This window comes from Siniperca chuatsi, linkage group LG11 (assembly GCF_020085105.1).
Source record: "Siniperca chuatsi isolate FFG_IHB_CAS linkage group LG11, ASM2008510v1, whole genome shotgun sequence".
In the NCBI taxonomy this organism is placed as follows: domain Eukaryota; kingdom Metazoa; phylum Chordata; class Actinopteri; order Centrarchiformes; family Sinipercidae; genus Siniperca; species Siniperca chuatsi.
In genome coordinates this window covers 1042494-1059114 of record NC_058052.1, presented here as the reverse complement: position 1 = coordinate 1059114, position 16621 = coordinate 1042494, and the positions used below count along the sequence as shown (strand labels likewise).

Sequence of the window (16621 nt, the reverse complement as noted above, 5' to 3'; positions counted from 1 at the left end):
TCAGCTCAGCACGTTGCCCACTGACCATGCAATCAGAGGAAGTCAAACTGTCCAATCAGGGGAGTAGGGTATCTCTGCAGACCGGAGACTTTGAATAGGAGGGGTAACTGTCAATCATTTTTTATTTCGGCCAATCAGAGGATTACAATCCTCTGTCAGTGGGCAACTACTGATTGGCTAGTCAGCACAGACGTTAAAACAGGACCAACATTCGTGCTTGTAACTCATAGCTTGTAGCTTGTAGCTTGTAACTTCAGTGACGCATACAAAGATAGGACATTTGTTTGTCCGTCTCTCAGAATGCTGAAAATATTCCTGCACATATTTTAATTACACATACACAAAATATTTCTACAGCTACAAAAACATTTTACACGTGCAAATTATATCTGTATGCACAAAACGTTTTCGCACATGCGCAAAATATTTCAACGGCTGCAAAACCTTTTTACAAATTCACACATTCAGACACGTACATACACATTTTTTTCACATGCACACAAAAGGTGATATACAACTGCAAGCTGTGAAATTATTTGTGAACATCATTTCACAAGCTCACAATATTAATGAGCCTAATTTGCTTCCATACGCCTGAGCCGCGGTGCTCACGCGGGCTGAGTGGCTAGTCTGTTAACATGGGCGCCGAAGTAAAAAGCAAAAGGTTCGGCGACGCACACATGCTGCTCAGGTAGGCGGTGTGGCCCGGGTGTTAGAGCCAGGGACTGGCATGAACCCGTTCCTACAATTAATTACAAACTTTTAAAAAATCAGCTCAGGTCAGTGCAGCAGTCTGAGACGAACAGTTTGTACTGTGGTGAACTGATTTTAGTCTAACTACAATGAAGGTTTACATATTTACACTAGGCTATTGAGTTGAATCACGATTTTGATGGTGTAATTATACAATACTTGTTTGCATGCACATTGTGACTACCCTGAGAATCCTGGATTGATGCCATACCCTTGTTTGGGTTGCGCATGTTTTCAGAAATTATCAGGTCAAGGCAGTATATCAGGATCCAACGTAATGTCAGCAGCCAACCCTTCCACCAGACAAGAACATTAATATTGGACAGGCATTCAATGACGTTTTTTAACGTACAATGCCAACATTTTAAAAATCATTTTAAAATTCAAAAATGTGTTCTATGCATGCTCATGCTCATGGCAGCATGGTCAAGGGTAGGGAAAGATCATGGTGATGGCAAATAAATTATAGTAAAGGTACTATTAAGATTACAGAAGTAAAAAACTTGGTTATAGTTGGGTATGATTACCGTTAGGCAACTTGAATAATGTTAGGGAAGGATCATGGTAATGGAAAAAGGCAAGCAATCGCAGGTCTGTGACAGGACACTTTTCTGGTTTCCTTAAACCCTAGCTCTCCGCTTCACTAAATGAAGGACACACTGAATTTCCTGCACTGACATTGAATGTTGGCACTGGGCATAAATTGTGACCTGCAGAATCAAACAAAATGAATAAAATTCTTAAAATATTTAGCTGCAGCAGCAGACTGTGAGCAATCCACAGCAACAATGGTGGTAAGCTTTGAAGAGAAACTATTTGAACTTTTTGGCACGTGTAGTAAATAACTGTCTATGAAAATGATACTTATGTATTAGTATATTACCGATCTTAGATGGGACTGACAGTATAGTGAAGATGTTACTATTGCTGCTGCACTCAGACTGCAAATTTTCGCCTTCCTTTGTTCACACAAATTTGCCTGTTAGTGTTTTTTTTTCATTTCCTGTCCTACAAACATGCTCTGACTATGTGTGTGTGGAGAGCATTTGAGTTTGAATGTGTCTGGTTTTAAAACTTACCGGGAACAATTTTTGCTATTGCTGTTGCTGCTATTTTCTTCTAGACTCCATTTTCCTCTTGTCTTGGTACGTTCATGAAGTGGAGTCATACACTTAGTAATCTCTATAAACAGATATCTGCATATGAATGCAGAATCTGTAGGCAAGGGACAAGATTTTGGTATCAGAAGCATTCTGGTTTCCGTTTGTAGTCCATTTGTAGTCCGAGTAGTATTGACCAATCACGTTTTAGCAGGCTTTGGTAAGAGCAAAAGAGGCGGAGCACATTGGCCGAATTGCTATGTTGGAACCCACTGGCTATCATCTGACCGATTTAGCTTTTTATCAACCCTAGAGATTAGCCTTTTATTAGCTTCTTTTAAATTTATCTGCATTCCCATCGTTGACTGTAAACAATGACCAGCATACGGAAGAGGAAGCCTTGGCTTGGATATCCGTTATCTGGATATCCGCTGGCTCCACCGAAACCCCTGAAACATTGGCCGTTGCACCTGGGGCGAAATCGTCATCAGACGTTAGCCAATGGGTTCCGAGACTCTACACTTTGGGATGAGCCCAAACATTTGTGAATGTGACATTACCTCAACTCTTCCGGCCTAGAGGAAATCTTTGTAGTCTTTGTATTACCTTTTCCTCTTGTGTTCAGTCTGTCATGGGACGTCCTGAGGGTAGCACTAGAAAAAGATATAAAATCATTAAAGTCAAAAGGGTTGTTTTTTTGGGACATATGAATTTCCTCAGCAAAGTTCAAATAACCCCAGTAGATTATGAGATAGTTGACAACAGGTCAGAGGCTCATCAAAATATTAGGAATGTTGTTCTTTGGACCATGAAGATCTCCAGCAATAAAAGTTTCAAAACGTTTAAGGAGAGTTAGAATGTTATTGATGTTCAACTGTAGCATGTACAGCTGATTAGGGCTGCAAAAAACTATTATTTTCATGATCAATTAATGTCAGAAAATGGTACTTCTTTTCTGCTGAGAAGACACAGCTGAATGGACGAGTTCCTTCGCTAGTTAATCCTGACCTAATAAAGGATATCCAATCCAAAGCACTGAATTAAATGGCCTTCACAATACTTGACATTAATCTGCTTAACTCCTTCCACATTGGATTAACAGAGGTATCTTTCCCTTAGGACTTCTCATAGAAGCTTACAGACACCAGATCAATCAATTAAAGCCAGTGTTTTGTGATGACTCAATAATATAACCTAATAGCAATAAAGAAAATACTGATAAAATGCAGTTTTGATAGTTTTAAAGAGGGAACATGTTTTGCAGGTGACTCCATGGGTTTATGATGTTGCTTCTCAATCCCAGGATTTGCGGACCCTCTGGAAGGCCCTCTCCATTATAGCCCCCACCACTGCCTCCTGTGTCTATAAAGTCAGAGTGAAGAGAAGAACTGGCTTGTGGGAAAAATCACACCTTCTGTGTCACCAGTGCTGCCATGCAAATGTGGAGCAATTCCAGTGCAAAAAACCAGGGGTAACATCGCTTTCATCCATTTTATTGAGCCGCAACCATCATCCTTAACCCTGGATAAACAAACAGAGCTACCCTCTTCATTTGCTTAGGGAGCAATTTAACCCCTGCCTCGACCCCCCCTGTGGAGGCCATAGAATAGCAGGGGTGACCAGAGAACGCGACCCTGCCTCCTTAAGCAGCCCTGAATGCCACAAGCCAACACAGAAGCTGCCCCCATCAAAAAGCACTTACAACCTCCAGCTCCTTGTATACGTTCTGAAACATTCAGTAAGATGAGGATTTTCCCAGGGAGCAAACAGCCCTTGTTGACCCTCTGGGCTGACTTCTATGAGCTGTAGATGGTGGGAGAGTCATGTAACAATAGTAATCTGAACTTCTCTAAGGACCTTTGTCAAGAATATGATTTGCCAGTTCATCAAGTATGGAGATACCTCCAAATGATCTGTTTTTTAGTGCATTTGGAACGAATGTTACTCCTGCAGAAATAAAGTTATTGATTAATTACTAGGTATCCTCGGACTCGGCCTTGACATATCAAGATTATTTTCTTGATGTAAACAAGTCTATTAAAGTCTATCAACTGCTTCAGATTTTAACGCGACATTTACAGATAACGAATGATCCAAACTGGTGTCGAGGACACACTACACTTATTCACAAAATGTTTTAACGTTTATTATTGGACTCCGTCAGAATTATTTAGACCTGAGATGAGAGGAATCCCTAAATGCTGGCGGTGCCGTTTGGAGGGCTATGGAAGGACAGGCTGTAATAATTTCAATTTTAAAAGAAACTGAACATGTAATTATTCAATTGAATCACGACTAAATACTTAATGTTGAAACTGAAATATCAGTGAATTTATAATGCTGACATTTTACTTGAAAACCATCTGTATGAATTCATGAGTTCTGAATCTTCATCTGAACCGCTCTTTCTTGATTTTCAGTCATTCTTGTTAATTGTTGTTTCAGTCATTGTTGTATTAGAGTGTATTTATGTCTTTTATCCCATAAAAGCCTAGCCAGGAACAAGAACTGCAAATTAGCGACAGCTAGAAGTATATACATTTTGCATTTTGTTTTGATGTAATGCCCATATGTATTATCCCTGTCAAATAAAGGAATAAAATAAAAATAAATCATATGACGGACAGAACATGACCTAGGATAGGACAGAGGACTGATCAGTTCCATTTGGCCAAACACTGCTTATCCTTGGTAGCTCATCCCACTCATACGGATAGATGGTTTTCAAAGTAAAACATTTCAATTTTATGAACATAACATAAACATACATTCTACAATTGCACACAAATTACACATGGTGTCTTGTGTAATTTGTCAAAAAGTATTACAATTAAAAAAGGAATTTCTCTTTTGTTCCAGCAGAAATGTAATCCTGGCAGTGTGGAAAAGGCTTTGAAAGAACCATCAGACCATCATGCAGAGAGATCAAACTTCGAGGCTAGTGGCTGGTCAACTTTTCTTGCTGCGATTCCGCTGGGGGAATTTGGACTCCTGACCTCAGTATTCCTAAAATCCTGGCTACACCCCTGAGTAATTCAGACACATTTCAGCCTGTACTCACTAAGCATTGACATTCCATACCCAGCCCTAGTGTTTTGAAGTGACAGTTGTAGGGAATCACAACTAGGCTAGTTTTATAAGGTTCTTCTACGTTTATGTCCATGATCCTCCTCACATATTTTATTGTAAGAGACTACGATTACATGATATTACAATAAATGACAAAACAAAGTTGTACTAACAGTAAAATTGGAAAATGAAAAGAACAAATCCAATTTACAAATAATTTAATATTGGATTTAACATTGGATTTGTCTTTCTGTAACTGGGAGAGGAACATAAAACTGTTTTAAAGTGATGAAACACCTCGTATCTGATTAGCGACTACCAGCAATGATTTGTTACTGTACTGCACTGAACTGCTGCTAACTAACACTTGTCTGAGGATGTTCAGATGTACTGAGTACAGACGCAGTAAGGTGGATGGATTCTCTATCAAAAATGACAGGCATCCCATTAAATCCAAGCCCCCATTCAGCAGTGTTAACAAAAGCCACCAGTCCAACCAGCCTGGATAATTGAAACGCAAACAACTGATCAAAGTGAAGCTCCAGCTTGACAGTTTCATTGTTTATGTACGGGCCTTATGCGAGACCTGTTGACTTTTCCAATTGGAGCTGTAAACTTTTGTTTGTCCATGCATTTCCAAGACTGATTGTCAGTCTGATCAGAACAATTACCAGCTAAATGTGTTTGCCAGCTCAGGCAGAGCCCCCCTCCTTCTTTGCTGCCCTAAAAAGATCAAAAGGGAAGACCCCCCCCCAGAAACACCCCCACAGCAACCCCCAAACGTCCCCTCCACTCCCCGTATCCCTCCTCCCAACCTCTTCATTTCCTTTTAGCCATGACAGTTCAGCTGGAAAGCCAACCATAAATGATTTTTTTCGACGGCCCAGTGTTTGGGACATGGTCTTTTAGAGTAGAGCTTTCAACCAGGGGACATGTCTTTAAAAAAAGAAACAAAGAAAAACGATCTGCATATTTCAATTATGTGCAGTTGCGCTCAGCTGATCAAAGAGCTGCAGAGATGCCACTCGTAACTGAAGGCTTGAGGACCCTCATGATGTGAATGAGCACAAATTGATGCTACTGATGCTAAACGGTTAAGCGCCTCACAAAATGTCATAAGGTCAATTAACTTTTGGTAGTCATTTGACCGTGACACAACCTTGGCAGTTTTCGTGGCTAAACAGGCCTCAGGGCTCCACTTTCATTCTATTGCACAATGTCTGTAGAAATCACAATATGAGGTGAGGAGGCTGATGCATATGCGTGCCAGTAAATACATTTTGATCAAACAAAACCTAAAAGTGACCACTGAAATGATTCACTGACTTATCAAACACTGGAAAACATCGCACTGGAATTTAGTGAAATCAGCAGAAACTGGATGTAAATGGAGAACCTTTGTTTATTTAAAGGTCCACCTACAAGCTTTTTCTGGAGCTTTCAACCACATCTCATGGTCTTCCTCAGAGGATGAAGTTTACTCAGTTGATAAGTGTTTCTGTTGATTAATTATTGTTACTGAGCAAGAGGAAGACCGTGAGTGCAGTTTTTTTCAGACCCATTTTAGAACATGACTTGATGAGCTGAATGAATGTCCTGCTGAGCGCTCACTGAACTCATTCAATTATTTGTATGTGGGTTCAAACGCTCCTGGAAGCCATCTCTTTCCTACTTTGAAGAAAAGTAACATGATGGAAACTTGCATCTCTATTCACATTATAAGTCATGGTGTGTGTGTGTGTGTGTGTGTGTTCGTTCCAAGATGGCTGCCATGCCTTGTCTCTGAGAATCTGGCTTGTCTAAATCTAACAAGAATCTATGTAATCCTGACTGGAAGTCTTAAATATAGCTGTTCACTGAATCAAGCTGATTATGATCCGGATTTATTCTAGACACTGTGTAGAATTTTATATCAATGAGTTTGTGGCTGTCGTCAAAGTTGATGGACTTCTGGGCCTACTAGGCCTCTGACATACAAGCCTGACTGGATATCAACATCTCCAGCATCTATCAACTCCTGGTACATCTTGGTAAGACAGATCATGCCTCCTAAACACGCTAAAGCATCTCCTTGTGAGGATGATTCAAAAGTTACAATGAGTGTACTCTCCCAGTTACTGGAACAGCAGAGAGAATTCTACGAAGAAATGTTACTTCAGCAGCAGGAAAGCTTTGCTTTATTTTTAAGCTGATCATGAATGGAGCTAACAAAAGACTGGGTGGCATTATTAGAGATGTACAGGAGCTGAAGACCAGCTTGGAAGAAGATAAGTCTGAAGACGTGAGAATGAAACAAAAATAGTCATTTGAAAACAACATAATGAATTCAAAGCAGGAAATAGAGGGAATGTTTACCAAGCTGGACTACAAAAAAAATAATTTAACATTTTAATTGATGGGATTGCCAACGAGAAAGAACAGGAGTAAATCGGAGAAGAAGGTTCGACAAATGCTCTCACGCGACCTGGGACTAGATGGCATAAATATGGATATTGAGCACGCCCAGAGAATTGGCCAATTTCCAAAATGTTGGAAAACTTTTGCACTTTTAAGACCAAACAAAGTATCCTTTCTTCTGCCATGAAATTAAAGGGCACAAACAAATCTATATAAATGAAGAGGAAAGAGCTGTTGCCCACATTGAAAGTACACCCATTATCAGTAGGCGATTTAAGGAGGGATGAGGGGGGATGCCATCCCCCTTGTTAACCTGCCATGCCCCCTCTCCATCCCCTAGTAGCAGAGAGAGCGAGAGAGAGAGAGCTCATGTGGACAAGTGAAGGAGAGGGCGCATGCAAATATCAATTTAATATGTGTCAATGTGATATAAAAACTTTCTCTGATCATGAAGCCTAAAGTTCCCAAACACCAGAATAAAATGTAGCCATTTTATGTTTCTGCAAACCACAGATACGTTGAATCTCTACATTTCAAGCACTGTGGTTAAGGTCTGGTTATGTTTAGCACAAAAACCACTTGGTTGGGCTTAGGAAAAGATCATGATTTGGGTTAAAATACCCGGTTTTGTCGCCACAAAAACAGCTACAAATGTCCAGTTTTGTCATTTGAAACAGGAAGTTAACAATGGTCTTGAACACAGATCTCTTCTACTTTTACAAATCTTTTACAAATCCAGCCATCTGACTACCGATCACGCCACCAACCTCCCCTCCATGTATGGCGCATTTTTGCTCATTTTCCAGTTTTTCCACTTCTCCTGTCCTTTCAGATACATGCCATTCCCCACCTGCCCTGAATCACCAGCACACCCGTTCCCCATTCCCTCATTCCCAGCTCTCTTTTCCAAGTCTTTTGCCATATTCCTTTTGCCAGGTCTTAGTGTTCCAGCCTTCATTCCTGTTTCTTGCCTGCCTGTTCCTAACCGCAACCTGTTCCCGATTCTGCCTGCCTGCCCCTTGCCTGCATAGTTTGCCCTCACTGACTGGTTACCTGTTGCCGAACTCTGCCTTGAACTTCATAAGTAAACGATTGATTGCCTTCAACTTCTCTGGCTCGGACTCCTGCTTTTGAGTTCTGTGTGCAGAACTTACAATCTATGAAGAAGGTATGTCCATTTCTGTCCCTTAACATTGTCATTAGATTTATCAAAGTCACCCTTGTCTGTGTATTAGCTCTGGTACAAGATGGTATGTAGTCCTACAGTTCAATTCAATTTTTATTTATATAGCGCCAATTCATAACAGAAGTTATCTCATTACACTTTTCCTATAGAGCAGGTCTGGACCGTACTCATTAAACTACAGTCACACCCACGTGAGACATGTTCAGACTGCTCTCACTTAATAGAATAAAAAACAAATGTATTGTATTTATATATCGGAGCCGCTGTGAGTCACCTCGGTACTGCGTTCCATGTCGGCCCTGAAAACCTCCTCCTCTCGGCGGTCCAAAGCTCCTGTGCTAACGGTGTAAACAACATCACTCAGCCGGTGCTCTGGGCTCCCAGTCTGGGCAGAGTCAGCTAACAGGACCGCTAACTAGTTAAGCAGCAGTTAGCGGTTACTTTAGCAACAAGTAAAGCTATCTGTCCATCAGGAAACTAAATCACCGAGGGTTGATGCAGAGCAGCTGGAGAACTTCAGAGGGAAAACCAGAAAATATTTTCTCCTTAAAATATGATCTCTGTGATGCTGCAAATGGAGCTGCAGAGATGCAAGAAACATTTAAAGTATCATCATCATCATCATCATCATCATCATCATCATCATCATGTTTCACCAAAACCAGTGAATAAAGTTCTAAAAGTTCTGTGTGTTTGAACAGTAATCCAGGACTCAGTGAGGCCCAGCCGCCTTCTCGCCTTTCTGCCACAAGCGGACTACGCACATGAGCAAAGCAGCAGATTCAAGCAAGCGACGTCCTAACTGAAGACCCGCCTTGATGAGAGCACTGACAGATTACATTTCCATTTTCATTTGACCCCAAAAGAGCACGGTGACATGTAACTGGAAAGACTGGGGGCGTGTTTGGCTCACTGCGTTTGAATACTGTCCACTGTACAGCAGCTTGAGTCTTTGAAAATGAAACATTTCATTTTCACTTTGACTTAAATGTTGCTTGCATAAATGGAAAATCAGGTTACATTGTTTATATTGCATTTTCATTTTCAAATTTGAATATTGTCCACTGTACAGCGGCGTACACCTTTAAAAAAAAAAAAAAATTAAATGTCAAACAGCTTTTCCATTTTCATTTTAATATGGTCATAGAATGACCGTACAAGTATGTGGAAATGGAAATTGGATTATTGCATTCTCATTTTAATTTTTACGCAAATAACGCATACATATGTGGAAAATTCTGTTATTGTGGAATTTTCAAGTTTACATTATCATTTGAACATACTACCATATACGGTTCCATAGTGCTGAGATAACGGCTTCATTTAGGCAGTCTGCAGGTGATGATGAGGACAGACACATCACAGAGGAGGGAGCAGGTGCTTTGTCATGCTCACATGCTGGGTGCTGGACTAGTTAGACCTTGCCAAGGTCGTTCACAACTTCTGTGTGACCTTGATACTGTTCTTGGAAGTGGTATTGCAATACTCACCTCAGTAAGAAATGTCATCACACAGCTGAGGAAAACAAATCATCAGCACAAAATGATAAATTCATAAAAAGACAACCTCATTATAATGAGACCTTTCAAGTACAAGGTCATTTATCTATCATTTTACAACACAAGGTTGTACAAAGAAATGAGTTTGTAGTCCCTTCATGCTACACACATAGAGCATTTTCATTCAACCTTTATTTAAATCCCGAGGAATCATTGAGGGCATGCACTCAGTTTCAGTGATGTCGAGAGTACAAAACAGAATAAATACACACAGAAAATAATTAACGAGAAAACAGACAGACAGCAGCAGAACAGTTGAAAACAGTTACACTAAAGTGCGGAGTGGTTTGTAATCATGGTTTTAAATTGACCTACAGGTACAAATGTGTTGAGTTTTAGTGTGTGTTGTAAAATGTGTTGTAAAGTGTGAGCAGCACTAAAACCAAAAGCAGTTTTCCCAAATGTAGTGTTTGCACGCGGGACATCGAGCATCAACCAATCACCAGATGGAGTCCGATAATGACTGTGGGAGCAGCTTAACGAGGAGGTGATATAATGTGGCAAGTTGCCATTAAGAGCTTTAGAAATAAATAGAAACCAATGCCTGTCACGTCTTATTGTTAGAGATGCCCACCCAACCTTATAATACAATTTATATTAGAATAGGGTAATGTGATAACTTCTACTCCAAAACTTGGTACTGTCCTCAGAACAACTTTATCTAGGACTGGGGATCCATAGCTTAGCTTCATACATACAGAGGCTTACACTGCTCATGTAGTTAACTCTCATTCTTATTTATACAATGCTCACATTACAACAGGTAACATATAAAATACAACAATATACACACTTATTTATGTACATATATACACAGGAAATAATTCTGCGGCGCATTTTTTGAGTCTGTGTTTGGTGGAATGTAAACAGCAGATAGACAGTGAGGATAATATGGTCTCCATCTTCACATAAAAACTTTGACATTTGTGAGACAGTGTCCGTCCGCTTTGCCTGCGTTTGAGCACCAGGCATCATCGCTGGAAACACCTCCTCCTCCTCCTCCTCCTCCTCCTCCTCCTCCTGCCGGCGTCCTGCGCTCCTTCAGCTGGGAACACGGGCCGCCCGTCGAGTGCTTGTTCCGGGATGTTGATGGAGCAGGTCTCTGTAAAGATGTGGGCACAACGGTCTCTGATTCCCGTTGCTTGACCAGAGGTTCCCATTTTCTCCAGACCGGACATTAGCCGGGAGCAGGGCCAGCATGACTCCTGTCCCGGCTCTCTCCCCTCTCCTCCTGGGGGATCACAGCCACGCTGGGTGGGTCGTCTCAAGGTCCGCCGCTCTTTCATCCAAACCCCGGCTTCCTTTTCCGATGATGACGATGATGTCTACTGGTCATGGTCATCAGTCGATTTGAACAATTTTGACTTAGCTCTTTAAAACAAATCCAGTCAGACATCATTCAGTGATGTTTCAGCATTAAAGCACTAACGAAATTAAAACAAAAATGTAGCACAGCCCTTGCCATAGCTGTTGTTATATTTTGTTGAAGTGTCCTGGAATTATGACATCCTATTTAAATCAGTGATAGTTTTCAATTAAATCATCTTTTCCTTTCTTGTTATTAAAGGTACAAAGGTAAAAGCATTGTCACGTTGCAATAGCCTAGGTTACAAAAATAATGCAATGTAGGCTTAAATAATAACAAAACAGGACTCAAATAAATAAACTCATTTATTTCAAATCATAAACACACATGAATTCCTATAACGACACAAAGTGCAGAATGCAGATGTTATTCAGGGGTATTTGGACAGCAATTAATTTGACGTACAGACAAAAGTTTGAGACCTCCAGAGACGTGCTCACTTTTTTTCTAGCATCATACGTCATCACGTCCAGTTACGTGGCGGTGTCGTCATCAGCTGTCAGTTCATTGCTGGAATGGCTTCCTGTTTCCTCTGTCCTGCTGCTCTCTGAAAGATGGAAAATAGTGTACTTTTTTTAATACCCTTCTTTACAAAGCACTGCCGTGTGCGGGGCAGCACGCCGTGGAGACCTGGACACAGAGTGTGCGAGGAGGAGACAGTAGCGCTGTCAGAGGGCTCACCATGCTGCTGCCCCAGCTGCCAGAGGATGTTCTCTATCACATCTTGGCTTATTTGGACTACATATCTCTCAGTCGCCTCTCTCAAGTTTGTAAAACTATTTACCACTTTGTAAACCGGGACGCTGTGTGGAGGAAGATTGCTAAAGAGTTTTTAAACACTGGAATTACTCGGAATGGGACGGACATGTAAGATAACAGTCGCACACTGATGAGAAACCTGCTGTGTATTTCTTAGCTTAGCGTTAGCCTAAACTGTGTTACTGTGCAGTGTTGGTCTTTACTGAACGTTCAGCAACGTTCTCTTTGGCCACATGTACTGCATGTTAGTGGCTAGCCGGTTTACACTCCTGTGCACAGCCTCGGGGTATTGGAGGACACCCACACCTGCAGCTTGGGCTATGATTCTTTAGTAATTAGCTCCCTGAATTTTGGTTGCAGGCAGTCTGAAGAAGTCGTGGTGGCAGCAGGGCCATCAGGGCACACCACTCTCTGGCAGTGGTACCTCATTTTACAAGAACCAGTAAATATTACTAATTTTACTTTGATCAGGAATTACTTCAGAGACCAGATACCACATGATCATTCTGATCGTGAGTATGTAGTCTGTTAATAAAATAGAGTACTGTATGAACGTGCAGTTCGTTTAGTACCTTAAATGACATTTCATCCGTTTTGGGAATCTATTAGTGTTACCTGAAAGTAGTGTCCTTTTGCACCACCAAACTAAAGGCCACACCATGATAACCTGAGCTGAAGTGCCTCTATAAATCCCTGTTCCTCCCACTCTCTTTACAATATGTACAGATTTCTATGCTGGAATACTACATGACCACAGATTAGTTTTGTGTTAAAATGATTTTGCATATTTGTGTAGGAATATGCTAAATATGAGTGCAAAACTAAGATAATTAAGATCTGTTAGACTCAGTGAGGCCCTGTCAAGATCAGGTAATAAAGCAGGAACCACCTTAAGGGCCTTATCTTGTCCATTGGTATATTGCTTTAGTTGTACATATTCCCAAAATATAATTTTCAAATTAGCACGAACCAGTTGACAGCCAGATAAGCCTGGAGCTTTAGGGCCCCTGTAGTTCTCAGACCCTGGGGTTGCCTGATTTGACCAGTCAGTTAACCAGCCTTGCATACCAGGGTTTTCCCTGCCATTATACGGCTTAGGTGCAGCGCCTAAGCGTTTTCGCACCGCGCCTATAATGGTATGTGTCCACAGGATCCGTCATGTTTTTTTCTTCGGATGCGTCCCGGACGTGTGCAAGTAGGCGTGGGTGGAGAGAAAGGAAAAATACTGGGAGAATCGCAGATCCTGCTTTTGTTTTCGACGCTTAAAATCGAAAAGTGGTTGCCACTGATGGCAAGAAAGGCCAAGAATTTGTTGCCAGTTTCTCAAAATGGTTGCCAATGGGAACCTGACAACCATTACTGTCGAGCCCTGAAAGCCCTGCAATGCAATCTGCTAGTGTAGCAGTGCATTTCGAGAGACGGTCCGTCATGTGGGCCGCTCCTCATTTGCATAAAGTTGAATCTAGACTACTTTATGCAAATCAGGGGCGTCCAGCGTGACTCGCCACCTCTGGAAAACTCCCGAAAAACGTTTAAACTAACCGTTGTCGAGCTGCATGGCTTATTTCTCACCTAAAATGTTTTCAGAAACACATTTCGGTGAACTATTTTCGTAATATAAGAGAAAGTTTCCAAACGAGCTGCCATGTTGATCGGTTTGAAACTTGGGGGCAGACAGCCCACAAGTGTAAGCGGTCGTCCAATTAGGTGCAGCCAGGAAGTGTTTCCTGTTGTGTTTCAGGGAAGGAGAACACCTGTCAATCATCTATCATGACATCTAGTGGCACGCCTATCAAGCGTCCAGTGCTGGGAAGCGGCATGATCCCTCGCTTCCAAAAACGCCCCTGTGGACACGTACCATTATATGAACGTAAAAACAATGTGGAGAACATCTGGACGAGCCAACGCACGGAACGGGACGGGATGGGGGGGTGAGAACGAGGGTGCTGTAATGTATTAATACAATGTTCATGCCCTTCCTGTACACTGCAGCACTGTTTGAAAAAAAATGTCCGTCAGGAAAACTAAACATTTTACATTCTATTTGAGCGGTAGTGAGGTAGTAGCAAGCCGCTGACAGTAGGAGTGGACGGGCTGGGGTGTATGGTTTGACCATGTCCTGGATGTAGGATGGGCCTGAGCCATTCGCAGCATGGTAGGCAAGTACCAGTGTCTTGAATCGTATTCGAGCAGCCACCGGTAGCCAGTGCAGGGAGCGGAGGAGCGGTGTAGTGAGGGAGAACTTGGGTAGGCTGAAGACCAGCCGAGCTGCTGCGTTGTGGATCAGCTGCAGAGGTCGGATGGCACATGCAGGCAGACCAGCCAGGAGCGAGTTGCAGTAGTCTAGGTGCGACCAGAACCTGCACCGCCTCCTGGGTGAGGAATGGATAGATCCTGCTGACGTGACCTCCAATCACAAAATGAGGCAATAATCAGCTAAAACAAGACCTAAAATCAATGCAGAATAGATCATAGATAGATAATTGAGCAAGCATGTTAACAGGAGCAAGGCAAAACAGCAGTGGCAGTCTATTCAGCAAAGAAATAAGAACACAGTACATTGGTCACAAGCACAGAAAATTATAGCCTACTAATGTTGATTGTTGATTTTCCGGCCTCGGCTGGGCAATAAAATTGTTACGTTGCAACGTCACTCTCTTGCATTGAATTGTGAGCGAACGTTAGGCTAACGTTACTTTTATATGTTGGGAGATATGGTGGAGGGAGGCAGAGATCAGCAGCACCCCAGTATTTTGAAAGCGGACATCTGGGCACATTTCGGATTTTATGAGCTTACTGAGAAGCACGAACTGGACAAGATGCACGCTGTGTGTAAAATCTGCCTCACAAAAATGTAATACTTTGGTAATTACAAATCTGAGGAACCACGTTAGCCGTTTTCACCCTGAGCTAACGTCTGCAACCATAAAGAATGCAGCGAGCCCAGCTAATTAGCTAAGAATTGAGGAGGTGCTGTCGACTTTGCCGCCCAACTCCGAGAGAGCTTTACGTGCTGATGTGGGTCACACAGATACTGGTATTGAAAAGATGCAGCTTCTTATATTATAGACTGTTGTAGTCTGATTTTTGAAAGCACTTTCTAAATAAAAAGAGTTCAGATTTATCTGAGTGCTTGTATTCATTTATGAAGAAGTAGCCATGTGCAGTTCTATGGATAAGTGAGGATGCTGTACATCGAGATGCGTCGAGAATCGTTGACCGGTGAATCGTAATCGAATCGTGAGGCCAGTGAAGATTCACACCTCTAATGAATATATTTAAAGACTTAGTGACCTGAGTGAGCAAACAAAGTAAAAGTGTCATAACACAGCGCACGCCACATACCTCAACCAGGGAATGAATAAGAACACCACGCAGCAGTGGAAGAGGAAGACCAGAGCTTCCTTGCTATATTTATTTCTGGTGGTGATGTGGAACCTAATTGCATTGGCCAAATTGTGCACATGAGGTACTGGAGTGGGCGTGTAATTTAAGATACTGGTTACACATGCATCAGAGGTCCCTGGCCGAATGCAAAGTAGGAGTTCATGGCCGGCACCTTAGCCCCTAGGCCACCAGGGCACCATGTGGTTATTATGTTTTCGGAACCAATATAAATGATGGCCAAAACTATGAAAATAAGATCCAAGTTGTTATAAACTGGAGTGATCCTTTAGGAGTACTGACCAGCTTGTGTGGGGCTAAGGAATCCCCAGGAATCATCCCTCTAGTTTATGTTTGGATTTGACAGCCTCACACAGGCCAACCTGACTGGCCCAGAGCCACACTGGCATCCCGGTGTCCTCCCTCAGGCCTTTCCTCTACTGGCTGAGTCAGACCCACACTGCTCACTCTTGTTGACTCACAGATGCAGGTGATAGTGGCAGTTGTTGACCCTGCTGAGATCGCAAGGGTGACACATCCTGTAGATCCTCACAGTGAGACAGCTTCAAGCTGCTTCCTCCTGCTCTTGTTTTCCCCCTCTGGCATGCGCTCGCTCACCACATGTGAATGCATATGCTACTGTTCTGGATGAGTATCGCTGCTCCTCAGACAAGCATTGTGTTATTATCAGTATCAGAACAGCTTCTGCCTCTCATGTAATCACCTTTCCACTTAGATCATTTTTGCATCTATGATTGCATTTGAGGCACAGAAAAATAGTCAGTGTTTTCTTCAAAAATGAACAGAAGTAAAACTTCATGACATATGACAGGTCCTTTATCAAGCTTTGAGGCTTTTTGAAGACAAACAGCAATGTATTCTACCAGTACAACAAAGATTCTGTCTGAAGCACAGTGAATTTAAAGTTTAATCAATTTCATAAGGTGTGTCTGCATCTCTTGATCCAAACAAAATTACAACAGAAAATGATAGCTGCTAACTTGTCCCTTTGCCATCATTGTTTGGGTCAAAGAGTGCAGAGGGATAC

General features: G+C 42.0%; 1 protein-coding gene across 3 annotated transcripts in view; it reads left to right on the top strand.

The window, feature by feature from the left end:
• Positions 1 to 11893: 11893 nt before the first annotated feature.
• fbxw4 (F-box and WD repeat domain containing 4) overlaps positions 11894 to 16621 on the top strand; it is an 82527-nt gene continuing 77799 nt past the window's right edge. For 2 of the 3 annotated variants that reach the window (XM_044214668.1, XM_044214667.1), the window contains exon 1: positions 11897 to 12297. In XM_044214668.1, coding sequence (XP_044070603.1) covers positions 12113 to 12297 — 185 coding nt within the window. In that variant the 5' untranslated portion in view covers positions 11897 to 12112. Of the gene's footprint in view, positions 12298 to 16621 lie in introns of all 3 variants that reach the window. The other variant, XM_044214669.1, reaches the window with a different exon arrangement.